The following is an 18,820-nucleotide window of genomic DNA, read 5'->3' as shown; positions in this document are numbered from 1 at the left end:
CACACACACACACACACACACACACACACACACACACACACACACACACACACACACACACTCAGACCTAAGGTCGATTGAGAAGGATTAATTAACCTGGCAGTCATTATTTTTGGGCTATGGGAGTAAAACAAAGAGGAGAAACACAGGCATTCACTGGGAGAACATGCAAACTCCATGCAGCCGGGACTCAAAGCTGTCCTTCCTGTGCAGCATGCATCCCACAGCATCTCATTCAAATCCAGGTTTGGACTCCGACTCAGCCCAACAGTTCTACTGTAATTCTTACTGGATTTTCTGGTTGTTGTCGATCATTTAACAAGGACCAGTTTGTTTTGTAGATGGCACATTCTCCCTTAATCATCCTCTGATGCAAGAGCTAGCCAGGTCCTGCTGTAGCAAACCACCTCCAAGGTATGACACCTCCGCCTCCTTGCTTCACAGTTGGTATGGGGCAATGTTATTTCCCTATATTGCTATATTTGGCTCATCATTTCCTCTGTTCTGCTGTCTAAACAACTCAGTTTAGATGAGTCTGTCCAACGAACATCATTTCAGAAGATCGTCTTTCAAAATTACATAGGTTTCTCTTTTATTAAATCTTTTTAATGTTTGGAGGCCAGTTCTCGAGAGCTACTGGCCTCTGACTTCTGGATGCAAACCATAAGCTGGTTTGCTCCGGCTGTATGCAGCAGTGTAGTGCCACCCTTCCCCCACATATTGCTGCACACATCTGGTCAGCTGGAGCTAAGATTGTAGCAATGTAGCAACAGTTATAACTTTTCCATATTAATTGAAAAATAGATCACAGTCTACATTTTTGTTTCAGTTTCTTGTATGAATATTGTGAAGAAGTGAAACTGATATTTATGCTGTAGCATAGCAAGGCTTGTGCTCACACAACTAAACGAACCAAGTTAAAGTTTTTCAGAACACCGCAGAAGTAGGTCTCAGCAAAAAAGCAAAACCTCTCTCAGCTTTCACCACCAAATCATTTCCTCCACAATTCTCAATTCTGACCCAACTTAAAACATGTGACTGACACACTTTCACATGTTAGTCTTGCTATTGATGTCTCGCAGCATCTCATAGGCTAGCTCTGTGCCACAAAACTCATGTAATCTGAAGTACAACCCCGCAAAAGCATTTCTGGAACATTTCATCAACAAAATGCTGCAAAAATCCGTTCCACAGTTACAGACGGCAACAGAAAAAGCGGCAGCTTGACTGGGATTGTACTGAGGTATGTAACATAAGTTACGTCTTTAAGTAATCTCATCTTTAACATAAAGCAATGAATATGTTGTCTTTAGTACAAGAAATAAAAATCACACATATCACACAAATGGTAAGTGAATCATTACTTTTGTATCAAAAATGAAAACATACAAAACAGGAGAAAATGAAGCCGTGGTTAGTATCTGCTCAGCAGCTTCTGCCCCTGCACATTAAATAAAATACAATAAATATTTTATTGTATTGCCAACACTTAGCAGCTTTTAGCAATTGTAAAATGAAAATGTACTATATTAATTATAACGATTACAAAACATATACAAGTTAAGCCCTGTGTATAGTTGAATTTGTATAAAATAGATACTTATAAAACGAAAGAAAATACAGAGCTGATTCCAGATGGTAACAAAAAGTGGGGACGAGCCGTCAGTAACTGTTTGCTATGGTAACCACAAACTGTCAAGAGCCACGTGGCTTATATCAGTGAAGATCAGGAGAAAATAACTTTTTGACTCAAATTTAATTTGAAGAATAAGTAAGCCATTTTTTTTTTAGAAATGTCACTTCGATTACATAAAAAAAATTGTATGTATTGTATTATATACTACATTTATAGTTGTTCTGTTTTAATATCCAAAGTAGTAAGAAACCTGATCCTAAATGGGTTTTGCATCCTGGATACAAACAAAATGAAATGAAATCAATTTCTGATGGTATGTAGGCCATTTCACGCAAATTAATGAAGTAAAAACTATAATTAAAAAAAATGAGGGAGTGAAAGGAGTTTGAAGAAAATTTCTGCATGACAAATCAGTTATTCTGACCCACTGTTCGCTTCAATGGTCCAAATGAGTTTGAGGTCAGGTGAGGCGTTATCTGGTTTGCCAGCCTCATGGGTGCCTCCCTGGTGAGGTGTGTTATGGTGAAGCGCTCTTGGTGTGTTGCCGTTTTTATTGTGACCTTCTGTAAAATGAATTGTATGCAAGCCCACATCACCAGCCCTCCATTACCATGCTTTAGAATATTGGGTTAAACATTGGAGAGGATATATTTTTGCAGGGTTTTAATCAAAACATCTGCAAAGGACATTGATGCGAGAGTTTTAAGAATTTTATTTTATTTTTTTGCTTATTTTTGAATCATCTTCCTTACCCTCCATCTATCCAGGTGTTTTTCAAAATAAATGTTTAAACACATTAGCTGTACGTACATGTAGCAGGGTTTTAACGTGACAATGTCTTAAATGTGAAGTTTGTCAAAATGTGTTTATTTGTTCCTTGACTTTATTTTTTTATACGTTTCTTTAGACATATTTATTGGCGTTTTAAGTTCTGTTATGTTGCTCTTGGCAGTGGGTGGTTACCATAGTAACTGGTAACTGACAGCTCGTCCCGTTTTTTTATTTTTACGTCCGTAACTGTGGTATTAGAATAAGCTCTTTACAAATACATTTTGGACAAATGTGATAGTGTACAGTGTTTCTTAAGCAAACTTGCTATGTTTTGTGTATATTTTTAAATGCCATCATTGTTAATGTTGCTCATTTTACCTTTTTATGTTAACTGCTTCTAACTGCTATTAACTGCTGCTGTTGCGTTATAGTTTTTCGAGGGTTATTTATTGCATTTTATTTAATGTATACGGGGCAGAAGCTGCTAGACTGGCGATAAACACCTACTTGTTTTGTTCTTAAGAATAAATACAACGAATGTTTGTCATGGAGTCAGCCTATTGGATCTGAGACGAGCAAAGAAGGGTTACATACATATACAGTACATTGCAGGTTTACACCAACAGTCATACATTTGGCTGATTCATCAGCTTCAAGCGGTCACAAGGAGTGCAACAAACTCTTTGTAGATACAGGAGATTTTATTTACTATTTTTGTGTACAAACATAGGCTGCAAATGCCTCTCAAACATGTTTTACCCTCAGAATACAGTAATCCTTTTTACAGTTCTACAAGCAGAACATTGAATAGTTAAACAGAGACAAAAAAGACTCAAAAATAGAAAGTGACATAGTTGGTCAACATGTCTCATCCTGGAGTTTGACATTATGTCTTCAATTTTTTTTTAAATAACTAGAACATTGCTAAGAAGGCAAAATTTATTGGTGGCATGATTTCTGAAAAGTGGCAGCAGAAGGTTGTGTAAGATTGCCTATAATATGGCAATAAATACCAGGGTCCGATGTAATAAATGCACATTTAAAGCAATATGCACCATATCTTCAGGCAAGCCCACGGAAAAACTTGAGATTTTATTTTGGCTGGGACAGACTGTTGTGAGAACATGCAGAAACAGTGACAGACAGAGCAAAATAATACATTTAGAGCATTATAAGACTCTCCTCTACCACAAACTGACAGGTCGGATTTGCAAAGAGGTTAAAGGTTGTAACCAGCTTGATCCAGAGAGCTGCGCAATAAATAACAGGGAAACCAAATTATGTATTCTCTAGTATTATACATATTATACACTCCGTGGGGGAAAAGGAGTCTTAGTTACTTGAACCTGCACTTTCTATTCGGTTGTCCACGTCATATAGCTAAAACAATCACAGTGGGCAGTCTGCTATTTGAAACAAACACATACGCTGAGCTGATGTGCAGGAACTGACCGTTCCTGCACGTCAGGAGACATATGCTACTTTTCTGTTCATAAAAAATATTTGCACCTTTTTTAACATTTTGTCACATTGCAACCACAAATGTCAGTGCATGTTATTGTGATTATACGTGATAAACCAACACAAAGCAGTGCTTAGTTGTCAAACAGAAAGGAAGCTGTTTTCAATTGTTTCATACAATAATACGACTCCTTTAATCTGTTGGTCCTAAATGTGTCTATCAAAGCATATTTTTGGGTTGCAATGACCCAGTCAAAGTCCAAACCTAAGTCCAATTGTAAATTTGTGACAAGAGTTGAAAATTTCTGTTCACACAGACGCTCTCGATCAAAGACGAATGGGCAATAATTTCAGTGCCTTTTGCACTGAAATGTTCTTTGCTGTCTATAAGTACAAATGTGCATCACATTTTTAACAATTTTATTTTAAAGAAGGTATTCTCACCCTTCACACTACATAAGTACACACTATTTTGTGTTGGTGAAGCACATAATCCTAATAAAATGCATTTAATTTGAGGTTAAAAAAATAATACATGTGAAAAATGCTTGAGCAGTGTGAATATTTTTGCAAGACACCGTGTCTACAGAGCTACTTAGTGGTTCTTGTACCGAGACAAAATCAGAACAAAATGTTTTAAACACAGCAGAAGAAGCAGATTAATTTACTAGAGAAACCACATTATATTAAGACATTTTTCTAACATTAATTTGACATTTTACCATAAATAAACAGATCAAGCAGACCATCTTATACCAAACTAGAAGGAATCATAAATAAATCAGCATAAAAGGCATTTATAAGAGAAAAAAAAACTATGTGTTGCACTTAGAGGATTAACTTTAGCACAGAGTTTCATTCACTTACAGCATTAGAGGTCGGATGAAAGAATGCTCATGTAGGGAATGAGCTAAGACCATGCTTGTATTTTCAGGTCCTGTCTTAGCCTATAAGTAGAAGATGAAAGATGTGTGGCTGTCCTCAGCAAAGGCAACAAGAGGATGAATGTTTTTCTTAACCACCAGCTTCTCGGCTGACATGAAGACAAAGTAAATTTTGGTGGTAAACAAAAGCAAGTGTTGAGGCACAAAAGGGTTGGATAAGTACAGGCAGCTGGGACTTTGTATGAAGGAGAAACGTGACTGAATGTTCACATTCTACATGAGGCTATAAGCATGCTACAGTGAGTGAAACGTAATCAAATTATATTGTGGAAGCAAAATAGCAAGTCAGCAGGAAAAACCCACGAAAATAAAATAAGATCAGAACTGTGATTTCAAATATTCCAAGAAGCCGATTGCTTGTTTTTGTTCTTGCGTAGTTACTCGTATGCTATGTTTCTGTTAATAATCATATATTAAAAGAAAAAAAAGTAAACCCTTTAATTAGGCCCTTTTAGCAGAGTCCTCTATAGACACCAGTCGACCACAACAAAAGAACCACATCAGCTCAGATGCATTAGCACCAATTTTTTATATNTTTTTCCAGGAAAAGATTCTGCTGGGAGATTGCCGAGCTCTAACAAATTTGGGTGCAATTTTGATATTTATCAAAATTAATTAACTGCAACACTCAAAGTTTTGCCATCGTCAAATGACGTGTTATCGCAGATTTCGTTTGATTTATTTATGCTTCATACGAGGGCTGCAAAAAAAAAAGATAAAATAAAAAGATAAAATCTGAAAGGTCAAAACCCAATCAATCACAATTTGTAAAATGGTGAGCATGCAAGTTTTTGTGGGATCTCAACAGGGAGGAGGACCTATGAGATTCTCACAGTATGAAAACCTTGAGTAAAAAAAAAACCTACAATTTTACAGCACGGTGGCGTTTATACAAAAATTGGAAACCAAATTCTGCTAAAATAATGGAACATATTAATTATTACATTTATATGCTATCTGCAACATATTAGTCCTTTTGAAGCATTTTATACAAATAATCACCTTCTAATTATTTATATAGAAGGTGATATATAAATCACCTTCTTGTTTATGCAAACAAAACATTTTTTTTTGTTGGCTCAAAAAAAAACAATAAAAACAAAAAAACAAAAGTGGTATTCAAGTGCTTATGGATTGATTTCTGTTCACACAGACGCTCTCGATCAAAGACGAATGGGCAATAATTTCAGTGCCTTTTGCACTGAAATGTTCTTTCAGATTGTTGGGCATTTTAGGCATTCTACTTTTTACATAAAGGAAAATAAGTAGAATGAGTGGATATAGGCTGGCAAATTAGTCAGGCTATCTGCTCCACAGCTGCACAGTTAGCTGGTTACCAGACAAACTCTTCATAGCTTTGCCAACTGGTCTTTTAAAGGTAAAGGTATTTTTATCTATAAAGCACATTTTCAGCAACAAGGCAATACAAAGTGCTTTACAGGAATTAAAAGAAAATACAAACTAAATAACAAACCAAAGGAAAGAGAAAAAAAAAAGAATCAAATGTTTATCTAAAGTATGTCAAGCTCCTGTTCATGGTTGCCAAGTATCCTCTGGTCTAATTCCACTTCTGGGTTGGAAGAACAGGAGTCTAAAGAGTAGTTCTACATTTTTTGTTTCAAACTTCAACTTTTAAAAGGGTAATGGGCGACACTTTGTTAGTTTGTGTGCAGTGATTGTCAAGAGTTGCTCAGAGCCGGAAATATTTCCAGACAACCTAATATCTCTTTCTTTTAAGACTGATTCAGCCGGACTCAGCAAGCTTGCCAGCAACACTAAATAGTCTCTAAAGTCAAATAAAAATCATGACTCTCCAGCATTGATGTGCATTTTTTTTTTGCAAGTTTGATGCTAAAACATGCATCAAACCTGCATTTGATGCATTTTTAAAGTTATTAAACGGTAAATTGCAACTTTAAACTTTGATACCAGTAACCGGCTCATGCATGGTTCTCCACATTTTAGAAAACTGAAGATTGATGAATAAAATGTTAATTTGAATGACTTCCAAATATTACACCAAGATGAGAACTAGTTCTTTTGGCTTTTGTTATTTAAAATCCTAGATTTCTTTTCAGAAGATAAACATGGAGTCTGTAAAAGCAGATGGTTTTCTAGACCTGAAAACATCCAAACTACAAGGATCATGTGACTTATGACACAATCTATCATGGCTCAGAAAAGGTCCATTAAATCCTCAGGATTAAGGCATTAATAGCAAACATGTATTTAATGCCTAATATTAGCCTGGAATATGGCTATACTGAGTTTGTGGTTTATACGTTGTGGCTGATTGGTGTATACAGAAATCTAACCGTAGCCTTCATCATAAGGTTCATCTTTCCTCTGGCTAAAAAGATCCGTTTTGGGAGTGCAAGACAATAAAATTAAAAAAACCGACAATATCCCAGATCAAGTCTGAATACAAAGTCATCCATAACAAATTCAATAAAAATAATAAAACATGCCTGCATGTTAAATCAGTAACAGGGAATGTTATGAGCTTCGCCATGGCCGTTGCCACTGGGAAATTTTTACAATAGCAAAAAAGGGTAACGAGTGGTATAAAAAGAATTTTAAAAAAGTATTTCTCACTGGACATAAACACAGAATTGTCAGGCCACTTAAATTCTTATACAGTAGTTTTAATATTGTATGAGTGCACTTCTGTTGCCACAGATTAAATGGTACAAAAAAAAACAAACATAATCTCCTACATGATTTGTATGAGTATTCTGTATTATGACTGTTGCATAAAGTCTACACTAGACGGGTGACAGACGTCTCTGGAGGCGAGACGAATCCGCCAAGAGACACCCAGCAGTTAAAGACGCTTGTGCCTTTTCCACAGCAGCATACAGGATTTGACTACAATGCTTGTGTTACCTTCATAATAATAATAATAACGATAATAATGGTATTTAAATGGAGAGCTCACGGGGGATTGTTGTTAAAAACAAGGCTGAAATCTTGCTCTTTTACAGCAAGGTCGAGGCTAAAACCTACCACTTTCATAAAGAAAAAATAAAAAAGACTTTTTTCCTCAACAGGATCCCCCCCAAAATAAATAATAGTAACAACTTTAAAACAAAATACAACTTTAAGATTACAAACATGTACATGCCTCATTTTATCCCCTAAAAACAACAAAAACAGTTTGGCAAGATGTCCTATGTTACAACGAGACGAACATTTCGACAATTCCTACATTAGAAAATATATTGCTTCCTGTGCATTTAGGCTGGAGTCTACCTTAAGAAACAAATGAGATGAAATAAAAATATGACCAAATAAATCTGCTTTTTTTTTGGGTTAAGAAAGAAAAAAGATTGGGTAACTAAATTCTTTCTTTTTTTCCCCAACACATTTCAAGTCATAGCTCTCGACTTGAATCGTGTTTGTTTTTGTTGTAAGCTCGATCAGGAGTCTGCTTTCATTGCCTTTAAAAAAAATGGTAACTGAAAAAGGCCACAAAAAAAAAAAAAAGTCTCGTCTATCCAGAAATAATGCACCGAGAACAATGTAAGAGATTTTAATGTGTAAAACCATTTGAGATGCTATCATGTGTTTTGCAAGACTTAATGATTGTCCAAAAATAAATGCAAACTTGAGTACAATGCAGCAATGTAAAAGTACATGAGAGTCAAGAAAGACGCACTGAATTTGACCACGTCTTCATTTATGAGACGAGAAAAAAAGTAAACTGTGACAAAAGCAGATCACCTGGTGAATAACTACAGATACGAGGAATTACACTAACTATTGGATAATGATGTGTATAATTATGACCTCAAATCCTCTGAGCTTCAGAGATGAGTGGCGCCATCTTCTGTTCTGTAGAAACAATCCTTCCAAGTCAATTTAAAAACACACTACAGTGGGCTCACTTTGAGCCAGTGTCCATCCCCCTTTTTTTTTTTTTTTTTACACCTCTACTAGAATGAGTTCAGAGCAGACAGTCTGAGTAAGCTCTACACCTCAGTGGAGAAGAGGATACTCTGTCGTTTACTGTCCGGGGTGGGGATGGTTTCCAGCTGCAGGAAATACAGCAAAACCTGGACCTGAAACAACAGGAGACAAAAGCTGTGAATTAGAAATAAACACGACATAAGCTCTTGAAAAGTATTTTTCCGTTACAGTTGTCTTTTTGGCCCCTAAAATGTAATAACTCATTGTTACATATTTTGGCGTTGCATCCCTGTAGAGAAATTGTTCCTCTATGTTCTCAAAAGAATGGCTACACTGTCTGTACGTTTCAAAAGTATTGTTGCTGAAACTCAGCATTTAGCTGCTCATTTCTGACAGAACTTCGATGACAAAATTGCAGAGGGAGTGGACAGAGTGGCGCTGGGTTTAGCTCACTTGTGCCATAACTTCCAAGGACCAGCTGTCCCCCATGCTGATGGGTTGAGTGGGGTTAGAAGGAATCTTGCTGTCCTTCTCTGCCGGCCTGAGCAGAGTGGGCCCAAAGACGGTTGCCAGATTGTGCAGAGACATCTTGTTGACGCTTTCCTTCTCCGCCACCCTGGGGAGAGGACGACAAACAAGTGACGTCGGTGCCAAGGATGTCAAACTGTGATGAATTGTTGCTCACGGTGAATTGTTTGAGTTTACCTCAAAAGGAAACTACTAGAAGGAGAAGTGCAGAAGAGTTTTGAGAACTCAAAAGCTTAAACTGACGCAGAAATCAGTGAACAAAATTAAACACTTGGACGGAGAACTGAGAGGAAGTTTGTATAATAAGCTCAGCATTTGGAGAGAAAAAAAAACTTAAAATGAATGCAAAATAAATGTATTTGATATTATAAATGGCTATGTAAATATGTTTAAAACACACATAAAAACAAAACAAATTTCTTTTTTGCTGAAACCTAAGACCAGTCATGGAGTTGGATGTCTGAATATCTCCCATGCACTAACTATAGTGTCGTGTCCTCCGTACCTCTTGAGGTGATCCAAAAGGAAAAGGAAGGTGACTAGGTTGGGTTCTGGCAGTGACAGCAGCAAGTTCAGCATACAGCTCTCTTTGGCAACACTATCAGTGAGGGCTGAGCAGAAGGAAAGGAAGGCAAAGCAACAATTCACGTGACTCCTCCACATATTGCATGCAGCTGAATTCTTCAAGAAGCAACATGTGACAACTACCTTGAAGCAGCTCAATTTTAATAGCAATAATTAAATAAATTGGAAGCAGCGGGCGGCAACTTACTGATGCCACCTGCAAAATTAGGATAGAGCTCATCAGTGAAGAGGGGCTCAGGCAGCTCTCTGAAGTACAGCTTCAGGGTTCCGGCGATGGCATTGACGTCCATCTCGCTCATCATCACAGACACGTCTTTGTTATCTGCAGGAGGAAGACAAGAAATGAGTAAAGACCAGAGGAAAAGCTAAGATGTGTGTTGCTAAAACGATAAGGAAATGCAGATCCATTGTTTAAAATAGCTTATGCAATGAAACCTTTAAAGGTTTTGAGTATAGAAAACCAATGGCTCCTCTTCACACTGAATACCGTTACAGAAGTACACAGATCATTTAAGCTTAGGACAAAGATTGATGCAGGACTTACTGGTGTCAAAGGCGGTTTTCAGAGCCTGGATATCAGTGGCCACCCCTGATACTCTGTATATTCCCACCTCCTCCATGCCTCTCCTCTCTATCTCTTCTAGGCACTGACGGACAATGTAGGGCACCTTGGAGCGTTCCCGTCTGGACCGGGACAAAAACAAACACTTTGACAATTTACATCAATTTACTTCCAATCACTTTCTTCTTTATTCTTGAACTCTGTTTCATTGGAAGGTGAAGGTTCCTACATATTTTTTGCTTATTATTATTATTATTTCAAAATGATGTACTTTTACCAGACATCCAGAGCTCTCTGTACTATTTCATACCATTTCAATGTACTCATAAAAACTTTGTGATGGATGGATGGAGTAAGGTCAAATAGATGAATGGATAACTTGCCATACTGAACAAAATGTACCCTTTTTTTTCTTGAGAACATTGTAGGTGGCTAGTCTAAGGAAAAACTAAATGAAAATTGATGAAAAAAAAAAAAAAAAAGACAGCCACATATTCGGTTATACTAGCTTAAAACTGGTGAGAGATTGACATATTGTCCAATACAAGAACAAGGACAATTAAAAAAGAATAAGGTGCTGGTTAGGAAACTTTAGCATGATCAGTATGCAGCCAAATAAAAGACAACACAGTTAACTAGTAGGTTTTAACACAGAGAAATTGATAGCTAAAGACAAAGCTAGCATTTGTCTCGCACAGAAAAGAAGACAAGTTAGATTTGAGGTACACCAGCAAGAATATCATAGTATAATACAGATGCAGTCAGTTCTCAACACAACTGACTGCTTTTTATGTATTTACTCCGTTTTTCTAACGTTAACTCACTTGGTCACTGTGGAGATTTTAACTCCAAACACGCCCAGGGGTTTCTCTGAGGGCATCCTCTTCAGACTGAACTCTCTGCTGGTGAACTTCATAGACAGTTTCACTTCAACCTGACAGGAATAAAAATAAAAAATAAAAAATTACAAGTTTAGAATTGAGAGAAGTGAGAGCCATAGAGATGAGAAATTCATTTATGGCAACTTTGCAGAATCTCAAGTAAATGTTGTTTTAAAGAGTGATATTATTAGAAAAAGTCCAAAACAATAATAGTCAGAGTAAAACGGATTGGATGAAAGTGAAGAATAACTGTCACACTCACCCCGTTCATAGGAATAACTGTTCTTTGCCAGTCTTTGCCTTGAAGGACCTGAGCATCAAGCTGAAAGGAATAATCAAAATAGGCAGCTTTTATTACAAAATTAATGGCAATTATATTTGTAAGACTAAAATATTCAATACCATATGAGTACATGAGGTTAGGGAATAATAGAAAAAGTCAAAATGTAGTAATTTCTGCTAATTTCTACTCTTGCACTCTTGTTGTTTGTTTCTAGATCAGTTAGAGAACCAGTGATGCATAAAACTATGACATCAGCTGCAAAGATCCACCCTCTACATGCAGTAGTTGGTGGCTGATATCAGTCATTTACTGTATTTCCAGATATAAGATTAACCAAATATGATTTATTCCCAGAGACTAAAATCATAGCCACACAGATCTGATAAGCCATCTGGATCTGGGGCAGAACAAACCGGTGCCACTGAGATAATGCAGAATACGAGCAGAGACTCAGAAGACTGAATGTTGATGTTGCCGAAGCCTCTTTCTGGTTGCGCACAAAGTCGGATCGCATTTCTCATAAATGAATCTTGTGCCGCCGAGTGTGTACTTTGAGAAATTTGATTATAAAGAATTGCATTTAATTTAAAAAGAGAGCTGCTTTTCTGTTGAAATGTTTTAAGGTGTGGGTTTCAATTTTCTCCAGTAAAAAAAAAAAAAAGCACAACACTGAGGTCCATTGGATTTAGTGGGGCTTGGCCTTTTCTCAACTACAATTTTACAAAGCACTTATGAACCTATAAACAGTGAAGAAGAACCAATGGAGAGCGGATGGACAGAGAGATAATAGATGGATAGATAACAGATAATGAACAAAATGGATAATGAACAAAAGATCATGAACAGAAACATGAATGGATCTTGACTAAAAAACAAACAGATGGATATAACTTGTTGCATGACATTGTGCTTTAGCAACCTGCCAGGCTTTCTGTTGTTTTGCTCTGGTTTTCTTTGTTGCAGACAGAGAAAACCGGGCTTTCTCTGCCAGCAAATAACGGTAATTTCAACATGTAAACAACGTGAACCACATATAAATGACAGCAGCAAAGAAAGATAAATGAGTTTCTGTCAAATCAAAGAGGTATCATTTGTTCCTTATTCAGACTTGTGAAAATCCTGTCAAGCATCTCTGGCAGCTGGTTTACAATGACATCATCCCATTAAGACAGGATCAGGTCTCAGAATTACTGAAAGACGCCACTAGGGGGAGCACTGAGCTTGCGAGCCAGGGAAGCAGACTTTTCTGCTGCAGTTTAACCAAATCAAACAGGATACAGACAGCTCAGATTAAAACTGTTGTTCCATAGCTAACAGAAACAAGCCTGCTTTGCTCTGGGTGAGCTTTTGATCTTTTATTTATTTTCACTAGAAGCAAAAAAAGAGAATAATATTAGTCTTTTTTTTTAATTTTATCTTTATGTTTGCTAATTTACAGTGATGAATTTGGGCCGATGTTCTCTTGGCAACCTCATCAATGACACTTTAAATCTGCCATCAATGTCAGGATACCGTCAGTCATCAGGAGTTCTGACAGCTAAACCTGCCAGCACAACAATGGATAAAAGGTCAAAAATGGCAGCTTTTTGTCTGCCTGTCAAAAAAATAAATAAAATAAAATAAATCACCCTCCGAGTAAATCTTTGCTGAACTGACAGACATTTGTCACTTGCTACACAGGTTGGACTACCTATTGCAAGAACACACTAATAATCATCTTTCTACATCATGCATAACTGTCAAAATTGATGTGTGCTTCATGCTTTGCAGCTGAGGAGATGACATAACTCTCAATCAATACTGAGTCATGGTAAGTGTGCAGATCGTAACGGGGGGGGTGACGTCATGTCATACCAGGATCTGTCCTTTCCCAATGATGCGGTCTGTGCTGTCTCCGTCTTCTTTGTTCAACTTGGTCCTGTTGTAGCTCTTCTCATAGCAGAGCAACCTCAGGGTCTGAGAGCCCTCCAGCTCGATTTCAAACTCCTTTGGGTAAAAGGAAGGGAAAAAAAGGAAAAGAAAAACAATATTTGCATAAAAGATGAAACAGTGAGACAAAAATTACAAATATTATCCCTTTACTGCCCACAGCTGAGCGGCATTCCTTGCAATTATGCAAGGTAGTGCTCCACATATGGTTTGCACATTGTTCTGAGATCCACACTGTCGGTTCATTTAGCTTTTGGACAGATGTGAGTCATCGCGTGCTGCAAATCCTCATTAGTTCATATTACTTCCACTTTTTAAGCAGAATTCTCAAAGAGGATCTAATATTTTTCTAAACTCTTTCTTCCCTTAGTCAGCAGTGGCACTATGAGTGCACTCTTCTTGGTGCTGCACAATCTCTTCAGATTGTCCAGACTCTTGCAGTAGGTCCTATTTTATGTGCTGGAATTGCAACCAAATGGCAAAAAAACTGATATACAAGCTTCAGCCACATTTCTTTTAAAGCCTTTGGTAATTGTGAAAATTATTGACATCAGTGATTTTGATCAAAACTATAACGTCTCATGTGGGATATTTTTCACGTACTAAATAAATTCAATCAAATAGATGTAGGAATGTTTCATAAATGTTTACCGGGGGGTGCTAATAACTGTGGAGGGTGCAATATCCATCAGCTTGTATGCAATAATAACTATTTGCAGTAGTTAATTTCCTCTATATTTTTGTGGGTGGCAGATGATCCTTTTTGTGGTTTTTGATAGACATCTTTTCACTACTCAGACAGCTAACTGATCAAAAAACAGCAGATGGTACACATATGAGAAGCAGCATAAAACACACAGATAAGATATAGTGTTTTAAGTATACTGCCGAGTAAAAAATAACAAAAAACCCAGATGGTTCATTAATGCTGGGCATTTGCATAAACATTCTACAGTCATAAAATGAGACTAGAAAAGATTTAGTGTGGGCATTTGTTCTGGATTTTACCTCGTTCCACTTGGGTTCAGTGGTGTATCGGTAGACTCTCGTCTTTGCTTTATTTAAAAAGAAGCCAAATGAGTCCACCTCCAATGTGCAGTAGAGATCTGGCAGAAAGAGGGTGATGGTGAAGACATTACATATTAAAAAATAAAAAATGAGCTGTATGCTCAGAGGGAATGTTTGACTGCATTTCTTTCAACCACAAAAATACAATAAATTAATAGGAGCATTTTGCACTGCAACATTAAAGCTGTGGTTACTAGAGTTACCTTATGTTATAATTACTGCATAAAGTCTGAAGTTGAGTGACTCACTTAAACTCTGTTTGAGGCCAGAGGCAGAGTGGACGATTACATTCAGAAACCCGTAGAGACCGGAGGATTCATCCTCTGGAAAAACAGCAGAGAGATTGGAAAAGGATGTCAGCGGGGGCAGATTAGAAAAGCATGCACATCTCTGTTTGTTCTGGAGTCGATTCAGGCGGAGGGGGAAAGAGCAAAAAGCAATGCCGGCTTGTGGGGAACATTTAATTTAAAGCTGTTTTTGTAATAATTCCATTCTTGATGCACAAATAAACCCCACATTTAGGCGCAAATAGAAGGAGCCTACCTTCTTTATTCAGACTAAGAGGAATGTTGTGGACAGTTTGGAGTTTGAGACAGGAGCTGGTCAACATTTGGAGCTCCATGGACGTCAGTGAGGGAGTTTTAACACCTTGAAGACACAGGAGAGGTTTATGTAAATGTCGGTGGATATCAAAAACATGTCATATTGGAATGTGAGTGGGGTCTTGTTAGTCATAGGTTGAAAAGGCAGGATTTGCTGTAAGTGTTTAATTAAACATGCATTGCACATTGTGATGTGGGAAGCAGGTATGTTTTCCTTTAATTGGATCAGACAGGACGTGCCTGGAAGGACATTTCTCTGACACTCACATTTCTGCTGCTGTTCCCTGATTATCTCTCTCCACTCTGAACGCTCGTAGTCAGAAGAAATCAGGAAGCTGTAACTCTGAAAACACACACACACATACACACACGCAAACAGAGTATGTAAGAAAACATAGAGATCTGGGAAAATGTATATAACCTGTTTTTGCTTTTATTTTCCATGCTTAAATATTTTAGGCCAAACAAATGTTAATATCAGAAAAGGATAACCTTAGTAAAACAGTAAAAAAGCTATGGTTAACTCCAGCTGAGTTACATTTCACTAGTCACACTCAGGTCTGATTACTGCCAAAATATCACAATCACAAAACCACTCAAATAGGAACTGTCCGACAAGAAATAAACCCCACATTTAGGCGCAAATAGAAGAGGAGGTTAAAGATCTCAAAAGCAACAAAGCATCCAAATGCATAAACCTCCACAAATGGAGAAAACATGCAGAAGGTGGTGAACCTTTTTCAGGAGAAGCTTGTAACAACCAGCGGACATCTAAAACTCACCCAGGAGGTCACAAAAGAAGCCAGAACAACATCTAACGCACTGAAGACTTCTCTTACTACAGTTAAAGTCAGAGTTCATGATTCAACGATGAGAAAGAGACGGGGCAAAAATGGCATCCAAGAGAGAGTTCCCAAGTGAAAACCACTGCTAACAAAAAACACACAGAAAAAGTTTCTGGAAAGTGTGCCGATTTATTCTGCTGCAAAACTCAGAGCATTTACAAAAACAAAACAAAAACACATCATACTTCCAGTTAAATATGCCATAATTAAAGGAAACAAGATTTTGGGTACGTAACAGAATATCTTGAGAGAAAATATCTGTTCATCACGAAAAACTCATGGGGACTTGAGATATGCTGCAAGACAATGATCCAAAGCACAACAGCAATTCCCTCTATGATTGGCTGAAAAAAGGGAAAAAAAAGGTTTTGTAGTAGCCTCGTCAAAGTCTAGACTTAAATAAAGTTATGTGGTGTGGCATGACTTTAAACAGGCTGTTCAAACCCTCTTGTTTCAAGCCAAGTAAAATGAAACAGTTGCTTAAAAACCTATTTTTGTATTTACTCAAGGCAGCTTTGTCTGATGTTGAAACGTATTTGAAGATCTGAAACACAAAAGTGTGACAATGGAAGATCAAGCAATTAGTAGAAGGGAAACTCCGAATTTTGTCAGGTTGTTGAAACTTGTGACTGACTTATGTTTGGGACCCGAGTGACTCAGGAAGGCAACGGTTAAATAAGAGACAGAAGAAATACAAAGAACATGCAGGGAACGATTTAGAAAAGATAAGACGTATGAGAGCACATCATCGTAATGGTCGCATCCTCACCTTTCCGTTCTTGTTGAACAATCTGAGCGGCATGCTGGGAGACGTTAGTAGCAGCAAAGACTCCTGCTCCGACAGTTTTTTCCGGAGTCTGTCGATTACTTTTGAACCCTTGTTGGCTCTCTGAAAATCCAAAGCAAAAAGAATGAAATGCTTCATGGAAATTCAGATTCTCAGAATCATCTGTGTTTAGAGCCCTCCGACTGACCTTCTCCCTCTGAATCTCACTGCGAAGGTGTGAGATCTTGACCTTAACGGCATCCAGCTCTTCGTCCGAGACTTGGGGAATGGCGAGGGGCTCGGTGTCTTCGGGGCCTTGGAAGGTCAGCTCAGTCAGGGGGATGTACCACTTGCAGTCGTACTGTTGGTTTTTACTGCATTTGGATCAGAAAGAAGAAAGTTAGAATGACCAGAAATACAAGTGGATGCAAAGTAGGTTTAAAAGCAGGAGACAGATCAATAAAGCAGGATAATTGATACAGATGACTACCAGGGAAAGGCTTTGGTGGTATTTTGGAGTCCATATTGGACTCATTGGCCATCTGCAGTGGAAATCAAGATTTGGCTCTAGCTTTATGTGATGCATATGGGTTTTTTGCAACATCATCTAGAATGTAAGTGTCATTGGATGCAATTGCTCGCTTAACATATCCTTTATATTTTCTACTGAATATTGTTCTCCAAATTATCGGTTTGTATTTTTTGTAGATATTTCAGTCTTAAAACATTTTTAACTTTGAAAAATATTTGTTTGTTTTGGCAGATTAATTTGCTCCTTCTGCTCCGGATGCCTGAGTGTTACCATTTTTCTTGAATGCAGCCATCAGGCATCGCTCTCATCTTTTTGTAAATATACCAAGCCGTTTGCTAGACTCATCCTTTCTGCTTCCATTTTACTTGTACATATTTACAAAACAATTTATAATTATGCTGAAACGGTTTCATAGCACCAACTTCCATACGATGGCACATTTAGCTGTGAAAGAATAACCTGCATCGGTAGATTAAAAACTTCCTGAGTCGGTTTCCCAACTCCTGTATCATCTGTGTCAATGTTGTGGTGCATAGCTGTGGCGTTTTTGTTTTAACTGTTTTCTTTACCCTCCAATCTGTTTCTTCAGCTTGGCGCAGAGCAGCAGGTCAGTAAAGAGGAAGACGTGCCGCAGCTTCCTGGTTCCCTCCACCAACTCCACCATGAAACTGTCCTTCAGCAGCTGGCGGTTCTGCAGCAGCGACAGACAGCAGCGTTTAGGTCAGCAAGGGGGGGGAAAAAAGGATGACACCTTCCACTATTCTGGTAGTAGAGGAGACTCCATTTTCTAAGGGATGCATTGATAAAAAAAAAAAAAAAAAAGAGTCAGGAACAATGTCTCAACAAACTATTTTTTACAACCAAAAACCTCAGTGTTGACCAACACAAAGTCACACATAAGTGAAGTGGAAGGAAACAGAAGTGCAGTTTTCAGTTTTTCACGAATACACCATAGTACATATATTCAATACTCACAAGTTAATTGAATGTAAAAACCCCTTTCATTGCCATTACAGCTCAAAGGGCATCTTGGCCACAGCTAAAGACTGAATATATTGCCATTCGTCTATACACAAGAGCAAAGTCAAATTTGACGGAGTATGTTCTTAAACATCATCTTAAACATCATTCCTTTTAGTCTAGCCACTGATTCTCAGATTGGACTTAGGTCTAAATTGAAACTGGGTCACTTGGCAGCATGTTTGTGGTTCTTCGCCCACGCTTTAGGACATTTGTAGCAACCAACAGGTATTCTTCTTGACTGACCTGTATTTAGTTCCACCCATTTTCATTTCAAACAGCTTGTATGTCTCTAATGAGAAGCATCCCAGCATGATACCGTCTTCTTCATGTGTATGTTGTGTTCAGGGTAATGTGAAGTGTTTTCTTCCAAAACTGTCTTTTGCCAAAAAGTTGGACTTTGGTCTTGTCTGAGCAGAGCACCGTCTTCTATACAGTATGTGAGCTGTGCTCCCAACACGGTATTGAGACGTTTCTCTCTCAACAATAAATTCATTT

The 18,820-nt window shown here is 37.7% G+C and overlaps 1 protein-coding gene across 1 annotated transcript in view; it reads right to left on the bottom strand.

The window, feature by feature from the left end:
* Positions 1-5,335: 5,335 nt before the first annotated feature.
* bcr (BCR activator of RhoGEF and GTPase) overlaps positions 5,336-18,820 on the bottom strand; it is a 74,839-nt gene continuing 61,354 nt past the window's right edge. Inside the window, exons 9-23 of the mRNA XM_008423957.2 lie at positions 17,872-17,993; positions 16,979-17,144; positions 16,774-16,893; positions 15,427-15,502; positions 15,101-15,205; positions 14,806-14,880; positions 14,498-14,595; positions 13,415-13,546; positions 11,540-11,599; positions 11,221-11,330; positions 10,379-10,518; positions 10,022-10,156; positions 9,755-9,860; positions 9,175-9,337; positions 5,336-8,873 (exon numbers count right to left, since the gene is read on the bottom strand). Of these exons, the coding sequence (XP_008422179.1) occupies positions 8,784-8,873; positions 9,175-9,337; positions 9,755-9,860; positions 10,022-10,156; positions 10,379-10,518; positions 11,221-11,330; positions 11,540-11,599; positions 13,415-13,546; positions 14,498-14,595; positions 14,806-14,880; positions 15,101-15,205; positions 15,427-15,502; positions 16,774-16,893; positions 16,979-17,144; positions 17,872-17,993 (1,698 nt within the window). The 3' untranslated portion in view covers positions 5,336-8,783. The remainder of the gene's footprint in view (positions 8,874-9,174; positions 9,338-9,754; positions 9,861-10,021; positions 10,157-10,378; positions 10,519-11,220; positions 11,331-11,539; positions 11,600-13,414; positions 13,547-14,497; positions 14,596-14,805; positions 14,881-15,100; positions 15,206-15,426; positions 15,503-16,773; positions 16,894-16,978; positions 17,145-17,871; positions 17,994-18,820) is intronic.

This window comes from Poecilia reticulata, linkage group LG12 (assembly GCF_000633615.1).
Source record: "Poecilia reticulata strain Guanapo linkage group LG12, Guppy_female_1.0+MT, whole genome shotgun sequence".
Taxonomy (NCBI): Eukaryota; Metazoa; Chordata; class Actinopteri; order Cyprinodontiformes; family Poeciliidae; genus Poecilia; species Poecilia reticulata.
This window is presented reverse-complemented; position numbering and strand designations above follow the sequence as displayed.